At 33.5% G+C, this 10,789-nt stretch overlaps 1 protein-coding gene across 6 annotated transcripts; it reads right to left on the bottom strand.

Annotated features, from left to right (window-relative positions):
• Positions 1-9,864, bottom strand: LOC140855719 (uncharacterized). Of its 6 annotated transcripts, none has more exons than XR_012138718.1 (7): positions 3,921-4,499; positions 2,836-3,544; positions 2,575-2,718; positions 1,630-2,475; positions 1,334-1,374; positions 960-1,055; positions 1-389 (listed from the first exon to the last, which is right to left on the bottom strand). XR_012138718.1 is itself a non-coding variant. In XM_073252247.1 (5 exons), exons 3-5 carry the CDS (start codon positions 2,398-2,400, stop codon positions 1,052-1,054), a joined length of 816 nt encoding a protein of 271 aa, XP_073108348.1. In that variant the 5' UTR covers positions 2,401-2,475; positions 2,575-3,544; positions 3,921-4,499; the 3' UTR covers positions 1-1,051. The 6 variants fall into 6 exon arrangements, 1 of the variants encoding a protein (XP_073108348.1); XR_012138722.1 differs by adding an exon at positions 814-862 and having other exon boundaries at positions 2,575-3,544; XR_012138714.1 differs by lacking the exon at positions 3,921-4,499 and adding an exon at positions 8,543-9,864 and having other exon boundaries at positions 2,575-3,544.
• Positions 9,865-10,789: the final 925 nt, after the last annotated feature.

Genomic DNA, 10,789 nt, shown 5'->3' on the forward strand with positions numbered 1-10,789 from the left:
AAAGAACATGTCATAGAATTGTAAGGTTTTGGTAGCAGCACATATCCAAAAGAACATGTCATACATCAAATGTCCAAAATATTTGATAATAAAATAATGATTAATCCTTATGTCGCTCAGCTATATATTTCTCAACGCTCTCCTTTTGAGTATTTTTGTGATCCATCAGAATATGGTGTGCCATATGAGTCCTGTACCAGTCCATGCTACAGATCTTCGTCGCTGTCCAAAATTCCTCATTACTCCTGAAGAAGGACTAAACCCATAGGCAAACATGGACCCCATAATTAACATCTTCGTCTTGTCTCAACAATCTGATATATGTTCCACAGATAGTCTTCAAGTGCAATATCCCGACAATATTTCAACCATAGCTCGAAGAAGCTCGCCTATGTCAAATCATTTTATATTTGTTAGTATCGAACCAGTGAATTACCATGAATAGAGTTGATACAGCAAGAAAAAATTAAGAGCAAGAGCAAGAGCAACCCGACCAGCGAATTGCCATAAACATCAAAAGGTGCCAGTGCCACTTATCAAAATTGCCATAAACATCAAATAGTGATTAATGGAATTGAGATTTTATACTTACAATAGTTTCGACAGTTCTTTTTGCTACTGAACTTTTTATAGAGTCATAATGCAAAAAATTTTCATGCATGGTATCAAATACCAAAAGGTGCCAGTGCCGCTTATCAGTGGTGTTGAGTAGAAGCATTATGTAGCGACATGTGGCAAGAATGTAAGGAGAAATATGATTAAAAGATAAATGCATGGTGTTTGTCATGCCCCCTATGATTTTTTCCATAGCACCTTTATCTGGATGTTCACCTAGTCTTCAGAAATGGTTTAATATCTCATGCTGCCAATAATTAGGAAGAAAAATATGTTAGTAGCTCAATATTATTTTATAAAGCTTAGATGTGACATTGAGAATAAAAAATATAGACAATTCATACCGTGGACTCCATGCACAGGTAGAAGATGTTGCATTGCGTATTGGAGCTTTCTTTATTGGGCAAGATTTCCATTATACGCATCCAACAATTAATTATCTGTTCATTCATACAAATAGAATTTATAAATTTTAAAAGAAAAATTTTACAGTATTATTGTCCTATAATATAATTCAACTTATATCATTAGATATTGTCTCTGAAGATAATAATTTACGTAGGCTCAAATCTTCAACCCATATAGAACCATATGAGGTATCTTCTTTCCAAATAAGGTCCCTAAAAATAATGATAATTCACTTACAAGTACTAAAGAAAAGTTAAAATTTTGAATATACCTATCATTGGCATAAAATCTTGCAACTATATACTCATACCTATTAGCTTGAGCCATGCCAGCATCTACTATGGCAACATTCTGCATACAACGAAGTATTAGTTAGCACTCAAAAAATATTAGATAATTTAATTAAAATATTAAATAACTATAAAATAGTATCAATGTAGTACCAAAGAAGTATCAAAAAAACTCCCATAGCAATAATAGAAAAACTAAAGCTGTGGAAGTATCACATAGTACTAAAATGTATCAAATAGCTAAAAGAAAGTATGAAATGATAATAGAGCAGTATCAATATGGTATAGAGAATATCAGATGATGGCAAAGGTTTACCTTATCACTAGGAGCATTAATGGTTATCGTAGGATTCTTGCACCTCTTTTTGTACTTCGTGCCAACAAGATAATCTTTCACCATCTTGGTTAATGTTGACTTCCTATCCACCCTCTCCTTCAACCTCTTGATAATTGAAGAAGGCCCTCCATCCTTGTTTTTCTCCTCAGTGTTGCCATCCTCGTTACCCCCATGACTTCCACTAAGGTCATGATCATCATGGTCATGATCATCATGATGATCATGATCATCATTCTTACTCTCATCTTCCCCCTCCTCCTCCTCCTCCCCCTCTTCTTTCTCCTTTTTCTTTTCCTTCTTTGCCTCCTCTTTTTCTTCCTGTCCCTCATTCTTCTCGTCCTTCTTTGTTTCTTCTCTTTCTCCTCCTCCTCCTCCTACTTCCTCTTCTTCTTCTTCTTCTTCCTCTTCTTCCTCAACTTTTTTCTTGGATTTACCATCATTGTCATCCTCACTGTCAAATGAGGATGCATATGATTTAGACTCAGAGTCAGATGAGTCAAAATCATAAAATATTACTCCACGATTATTCTTTTCCAAAATCCGATAAATTTTTTTGCAATTTCTCTTTAATAACTTGATCTTTGCTTTCAAGGTCAAGATCTCATCATCTTTATTCTTATTGCTTTTTTCAAGTATCTCAACCCTCTGCACAAGACTCTGAAAATCTACAATATAAGATATGCCGGCAACATCCATTTGTTTCTTTTTTCTTCCCTCCATCTCAACAGTGGCAGCCCTATCAACATACATCTGAAAAATACTTGCACCAATAGATGTTCCACTGAGGTACTTGTGCTCAAATGGGGCAAGCTGATACTCCTTGATCTGATAAAAGTATAAAGTATCAATAAGGCAGTATTATTATATCATAAGGAAGTATGATATCATAGATGTTCAGTATCAAATAACAAATGACAATATTACCTAGTCAGTGGTAATTCCACTGATTTTTTCTTCAATTTTATTAATACATTTTAAGCATTTCACTTTCCACTTGAATAATCAGGGCCTTGCTGCCCTATCACCTAGGGGTGTCAAGATGGAGGAAACCCTCTCTAGAAACCAAGCCTGCATCAAATAATAATAAAAAATATTAGCAAGCTTATTGTTATTATAAAATTATAAAATATAAAATTAATATAGTATAATTACACTTGATACTTATCAACAAACCGATAGCACAACCATTTAAGTAACCGGATGATGGCTTCACATTATTTTCCCAATCATATATAGCTAGATGACTGGATATTATGTTCTCCATCAAAAATATATAAACAGTCGTCCCCCAGTTGAATTCACCTAACTTCTCAACTTGGTCAACATATTGGTGTATAAATCTTGGCATCCCTTTTGTAGACAAAGAGAAAAGTATCGTGTTCAACACAGTCAACATGAAAACATAAACAAAAGCTTTCACCTCCTTCTCTCTTTTAGAGCCAACATAAAAATTTAATAGTTTCTCAAGATTATTTCTATGCCCCCCATCTCGAGAGCCCCCAAGCAATTCATTATATGTTTTGCCTTTTGGGGGTGCTCCCTTCTCATCAAGTTCTACTGGTAGGTCAATGAGAGAGAGGCCAAACATTATGGCAAGCTCATCCTTTTGAAGCTTCAGCTCTAAGCCATTGCTGACGATGAATACACTTCTTTGCTCATCAAACCACTTGATGAGCACATGCAACTAATTTGAGCTGATAGACAACTCTGAGATATCAAGGAAGTGTGCAAATGGTGTCTTCTGTAAAAGCTTCATTTGTGCATCCGAGATTGACTCCTTTATACTCTTCTTTCCTTTCTCTTTAGCATTCAACATTCTGTATAATGAACTTGGAGAGCATCTACTCTCCAACCTTCCGCTAAATAAATCAGCCCTCTTACGTTTAGTTTGAACCTGTGGCACAATGCAATATAAAAGTATAAAAGTAAACATATAAGAAAATATTACACAAAATATATATAAAAACATAAATAAATCAGTCCAACCTCCCACTCATCTACTCTTGGCATTACACGCAATATATAAGAAAATATTTAGTAGAAAAGATAACAATCTTTTTTTATTTAAGGATCCTAAGCCCTGAAACAATACAAAAGTACTAAATATGCATATCAGTGTACAAATTATGCACAATGAAATATAAATTGCCTTTCACTTGTATCAATTAGGCATCATTGAATATGCAATTTGAATTATTTCTTATTCAATCATAAACAACAAAAAATTTAATTAAACTATTTCTAGGGTTTCAACAGGGGGCAATGTTTACCGGTTGGAATTTCTTGCATCGGCCGGGCGTGGATATTATTCTGGCATAATGGAGGGAGGCAGAAGCACTAACAGGAGAGCGAAGACTATACTTCTTCAGTGTGATGGAAGGAGGCAGCAACGATCGGAGGATCAGCAAGATAGAGGGAGGCGGCCATAGGTGGGGAGAACAACAATGTGAGGGGATCGAGAGAGTAGAGTAAGGACGAAAGAGAGTAGACCGACTTGAGGTGGTTAGTAGTCGGAGACGAGCGATGAAGCAGGGAGGGCGATCGTGTCGGAAGTCCCGGGAGCACACGGTGGATGTTGGATGATCAGGGCGAGGGAGAAAATTTCGTGCCCGTTTAAGTATCAAAGGGTTAATTTGGTAATTTTAGTATATTTGGATACCTCCTTTTAATTTAAGTTTCAAACAGGGAGTAGCTTTTATTTTAAACTAGAACGGGAGTTTCTTTTAACTTTAAAGTAAAAACAGAGATTTTACTCTAGTTGTCTATACAAATAACAAGAACTATATTAAACATACAATATCAAATACAGAACAGGATTAAAGAACATAAATTAATTAACATAAAACTAAAAGTTTATAACACCAAATAAAATGTAAAATTAAAAAAGAAGATATGGATCACTTTAAATATAATAAATATAATAAATATATAAAAATGTAACAAAATTAATAAAAGAAAAAAAAAACTAAACATAAAAATGAAATCTTAAAATGAGAATCAAGTAATTTTCATAGAAAATAAAATATAAAAAATAGAATTTTTCATAGAAATAAAATAAAAATATATATATAATTAGAAATAAGAAACTAATGATGGGGCATGATTGTAAGAATTCACTGATTGTAAGGTGTGACCACTATTCAGCCCCTTTCTGCTACAGTTTATTGTCGGTTTGTGACAGTGGTTGAGTCATCTACTAACCATGTTATCTTCTCAATGTTTGTGGGGTTCTTCAACATCAATAGCTGAAGTTCTAGGACCTCCTCTTCTTTGTTAAATTCTCTGCTTCAGTGACAATTAGGACCAAAGTAGGTAGGTTTTGGTCAATAGTTCTGATGCAAATAGAGGGCTTGTTAGGGTCCCTTTAGGGTTTCTCAGAGATTCTTGTATCCTACTTTATCCCTTACTTACAGACCTCTTGTAACACCTTTCTCACATATAGAGGTAGGGTTCTAGGACCCCGAAGTTTGGGAATATCAATAGAGTTGAACCTTAGATGACTTGCTGGAGCAACACTCACGGTCTATTTTTTCTTGATAATTGTGAGGTCTTATCATTTTCTTGGAAGATATTTAAGCTAATTAGGATGAGCTAATTTTTAAAATTCTTGATGGTTGACCACTTCAATGATCCTTGTAATGATAGATACACACAATAAATAGTCCTTTCTTTCATATTATGATGAATAATGGTGACAGGAAACAGGCAATTGAGTCATCATAGAATATTTGTAAGGAAATTGCCGTTGATCCCTATGTTCCCATCTTCCTACCTTTCCTCATTTCTTTGAAGCCTATGTTGTTTATGAGGAAATAAAAGGCATATTATTGGAAGACATAAATAGGTTACAGGGGATTAAAAGACAAGAAACCTGGGCCAAAGAACAAGCATACAGCTATGTAAGTTTTGCTTCTTGACAATGGGTATCTAACATGCAATTCCTCATCTTTCAGATCACTAGTTAAGCACCCAATCCCTCTAATCTTAAAGCCCATGTTCAAAAGTTGGTCCAATAAGCTGTCACCCCTAATCTATCAAAATATTTCCCACCTGATTTTAAGGCTCTGAAGTTCCTATTGTGCAATCAAAAGATAGATCCAAATCATCATGGCACTACCTTCTTCATGGATGCCCATTGCGATATGTCAATAATGAGCAATCTACCTCTATCATAAATCCATAGCTAAGGAGTGAGTGTTAGAAATATGTGATGAAATTCGTTTCTCATGAGAGTCAATTGCAATCTAATTAAATTAATAATCAAATATTAGTATAAAATTAATATTAAATTAATCTAAAACTTATAGATCAGAGGTGTGCAATGCACTATCCTAAAATGATTTCCAACCCTCATGCGGAATCAGACTCAAGAACTCCACTCCAAGATATAACCGATGACCTCCTCTGCGGGCACGACTGTGAAGAGGATGACAAAGCTTCAACCCACTGATGAAAGATCAAAGAAACAGATGAAAAAAATTTGGAAAAGGATTAGCAGAAGAAGGTTTAGAGAAGAGAAATTAGATTAGACAGGAGAGAGCCACTTTCTTGCTTGCTTCGATTCTTAGTAAAGGGCTCAATTTATTGGCCCACAAACTAGCCATTTGGGCTCTAATGTTAAAAAAAATATTAAGCACGTAATAAGTAGGCAATGAGCAAAAACCAATGGGAAAAAGATATTAATCGAGTGATCAACGATAAGCAACGTTAATCATATTTAATCCCAAAATTAAATAAGAAAATAATGATAATAAACCTTAAAAGGAAAAACAAACAAAGAAAAAAAATAAAATGTAGGCCATGCCACAGACACGGGCGCATGCTGGGCCATGCGCACGCATGTGAGATTCATCCTAAAAGCTCACAAGGCCCAAGAGAAGGGTCTTTAAAATAAACCCCTTCCCAACTTTTCTTCTTTCCAATGTGGAACTAAATAAAGTTGGGTTTTGGCTAGAAATGGTTGGAGGGAATTTTGAGTTTTCAATTCCCTCCAAAATACCAACAATCCCTCTCAAAACTCAAAATTTCTAAAATAATTAAAATTTAAAAATTTAATAATTTTAAATAATTTTTAATTGGATATGTATACTGTACAATAGATGAGGTGTCTTTCATGACTTAACTTTACTTAGTGTTAATAGTATCAACCTAAAGAAAATAGAATGAATAACATTTTGAACTACATTTCTTTGACTTAGATTTCTACTATTACACACACATAATACAGAAGCTCATGTCATAGATTTGCACATTAATAGCGTGTACACAGATATCTTGATTATTTAATAAGATTTTCTAGAGATTGCCTATGTCCTTAGCTGCAGCCAAATATGAAGACTCTCATATAGGTGAGCCTCTTTAGGGATATGTATAGTATCACACCTCAAGAAATACCTCTTGTATCTCATTTAGAAATAAACTCTAACTACCATATAGGAGCACTAATTATTATAGAAATAGACTGGAGTCTATGACTCCTATATTTGATAACTGTATGCGCTTTTTGACTGACCAATCAGCTTGTTATTATCATATTGAATCTCCTTCAAAGGATCTTCTATCATAGAGGTTGGATTTTCACTATTAGAAGGTCCTTTATATGCTAAGCCTCATCCCTCTTGATGACTTTAAAATCTTAGTCCTATTCAAGCCTTTTGCAAGGCAATTTGCAAGGTTAAGATTAGTTGCAATATGATTAAAAAAATATTTTGAATTTTTTTTCCTTTTACAAACTTTGGTCTTAGTTTAATATGTCTATTTATTTTAGTATTTATAAGCTTCTTTTTATAAAAATCTATTGTAGCTCTAGAATCATAATAAATAGATATGGAAGGAATAGAAGAATATATTAAAAGAATTTGGATAAATTTTTTTTAGCCATTTAGCTTCAGAATAATTAGAATTAAAGGCAACAAGTTCAGTTTCCATAGTACTTCTAGCTAAAAGATTTGTTTAGAAGATTGCCAAGAAATAACACTCTCTCTAAGAAAAAAAATATAGCCAGAAATAGATTTGATATCTAATATATCAGAAATCCAATTTGAATCACTACAACCCTCAAGTATATTTGGATAACCCACAAAATGAAGGAAATAATCTATTGTATATTTAAGATATCAGAATATTTTCTCTAAAGCAGTCTAATGAACTATACTAAGATTATTGGTATACCTACTGAGTTTAGAAATAGCATAAGCAATATCAAGTCTTGTCCGATTCGGTAGATACATTAAAGAACAAATGATTTGAGCATACTTTTCTTGGTTCACATATTTTTCTGTGTTCTTCAAGAGATGGATTAATGGGTCATAATAGATAGACATAAAAAAATAATCAAAATATCCAAATTTATTAGTAACCATTTGAGTATAGTGAGATTGAGATAAATAGATTGAATCAGAAGTACGAATGATCTTCGTACCAAAAATTATATTAACTTCATCTAAATCTTTCATATCAAAATGATGTGATAGAAAATTCTTGATATCATTAATTAAGTCAAGATTAAGAGGAAGAATCAAAATATCATCAATATAGAGGTAAAGAAGAATGAATCGATTATCAATTTATTTATGATAAAGATAATTATCTGATTTATTGATTTAAAATATATAGAAAAAGATTATTATATCAAATTTTTTATGCCATTACTTAGGAGTTTTCTTCAACTTATAAAAAGCACAAACAAGTCTGCAGACTTTGTACTCCTAGGCTGGCATAGAAAAATTCTTAGGCTGCTGTATGTAAATTTTTTCTTCAAGATCTCTATGCAGAAAGATAGTCTTAATATCTATTTGATGAACAATAAGTTTATTGATAGAAGCTAATGCAAGTAGGACTTGAATAGTAATAACATGGCCCACAAGTTAATAGATATCTAAGAAGTCAATACCTGCTTTTTTGCCCAAATCCTTGAGCAACAAGCCTTGTCTTGAACTTCTTATTGTACCATCAGTCCTCATCTTCTTTTTGAAGATCCACTTGCATCCTGAAGATTTATTTTCAGGAGGCAAATCAATAAGAATCCAAGTATTATTGTCAATAATGGATTCAATTTTACTATTTATTGTCTTCCAAAATAGAGCATCCGGAGAGTTCATGGCTTCTTGAAAAGTGATAGGAGTATCTTCTGTCAAGAAAGTAAACAAGCTTTCCCTAAAGTATTTTTCAACTCTAGTTCTTTTACTTCTCCTAAGATCATATTTAGGAGTTAATTCTATTATAGTTAGAATAGATGATGATGGTTGTAAATCTAAAGAGGGTGATTGATCAATAATTGATCTAAAAATTCAAGCTTTACAAGAAAAGAAATTTTCGAAAAAAATTGCATCTCTGGATTCAATGATAATATTATAAGAATTTTGGAATTGACAATAAAGAACCTATAGGTGTTACTATCTAAAGAGTAGCCAACAAAAACAGTATCAATAGTTTTAGGTCTTATCTTAACTTTTTTGGTTCAAAAATTTTAACTTTAGCTAAGCACCCCAAACTCGAAAGTAATTGAGCCTGGGTGGATATCCTTTCCAAGTTCATAGGGTGTTTTTTTCTCTATCTTTATATGGAACTCTATGTAGGATATGGTAGGCTAATAAAAGAGCCTTTCTCCATAAGTTTTGAGGTATACTAAAATTTATAATCATGGCATTGATCATGTCTAGTAGGATTTGATTCTTTCACTCAGCCACATCATTTGATTGAGGAGAATAGAGAGCAGTGACTTCATAAATTATCTCATATTCTTCGTAGAACAAGGTCAATTTATTTGAACTATATTCACCTCGTCGATCATACCTTAGAATTTTAATCCTTTTTTCAAATTGGTTTTCAGCAATTGCTTTGTAATCCTTAGCCTTCCAAATATAGCTATAGCAAAACTTAGAGAGGTTGTTAATAGAAGTTACAAAATAACAACTATCTCCATGGATTGTTCCTCTATTAAAATCATAGATATTACTATGAATAAATTCAAAAATTTGAGTTTCTCTAAAAGCTACAGGCTTGAAAGATTTTCTAAGTTATTTAGATTGAATATAAACTTTACACTTTAAATTATGTTTGATGTTTACTTTTGGAATCAAATTAAGATTAGATATTTTATTGATTGATCTTAGATTGATATGACCTAATCTTCTATACTAAGTTTCATAAGATTTAGAATTTAACATAAGAGATATAGAAGAACTAATGGAACTTTCATTAATTTTGGAAGGAGAAATTGTTAGAAGATTTTGTGCAGGGGCAAAATGGTAATTTTAAAACTTTTTCAAAATTACTATTTTACAGTGAAATTATTAATTAATCTCATTAATTAATACTAATTAACCCTACACTAGGATCTAAATATGATACAACAGCATGCATTTAAATTTGAAATTCAAATTTGAATCAGTAAACCTTTTACAGTACTGTGTTCAGAACACATCACCTTTTGCGAGTAGTCGATCACCGCAATTTGATCACCGTCGGGGGGCTCTGATCGTCACATCACAGCCACATAAATATCTGGCCCCTGTGGATCGTCCACACGAAGCTCCCGTCTGATCAGCTCCTCACGAATGCTAGTTCGTGATTTCACCCTTTTGATGGCAGATGTTGATCGAACTCCTTCGATCAACGTGTGCCGACTCCTCGGATGCTTCGGATCATTTGCACGATTGCTTGAGAGGCTGATGGATCTCTCCCTAAAATTTGGTGGACTCACAACACTCGTGGCACACCAATCTCACTTCCCAAACCCTAGGTAGAAACCCTAGGGTACACACTAGAAACCCTACGCTCAATTTTCTTTCTTTTCTTTCTTTTTCTCTCGGAAGGTTTTGGACCTTCACCTTGCGCACAAACTTTCCTCACACCCCAAAGTTTTTCTCCTAAAATTTTTACGCACGTCCCACCTTTCTCCTCTTTTTAAAACAACGTCGAACGTGTCTTATCTGCATGAGAGGATAAAGATAAGTGGTTGCACATTTGAATTCAAATCAAATTTGAATTCAAATGCAAAACCAACTCATCCCTATCCACTTGTGCGTGAGAAGAGAAGGGGCGTGAGTTGATTTGTGCATGGAGAGTTTATACGAGAAATATTTTCTCGTGTAAAATATGGGGCGCACAAGATAAGACCATGGCGCATGGATTAGTT

The sequence above is a fragment of the Elaeis guineensis genome, chromosome 1, assembly GCF_000442705.2.
Source record: "Elaeis guineensis isolate ETL-2024a chromosome 1, EG11, whole genome shotgun sequence".
Taxonomy (NCBI): domain Eukaryota; kingdom Viridiplantae; phylum Streptophyta; class Magnoliopsida; order Arecales; family Arecaceae; genus Elaeis; species Elaeis guineensis.

Coding starts and splice junctions, on each gene's coding strand:
- LOC140855719 (XM_073252247.1), bottom strand. CDS start 2,400: ATGTATGTTGATAGGGCTGCCACTGTTGAGATGGAGGGAAGAAAAAAG. Junction 1,375..1,629: donor TTAATGCTCCTAGTGATAAG/GTAAACCTTTGC, acceptor CGTTGTATGCAG/AATGTTGCCATAGTAGATGC.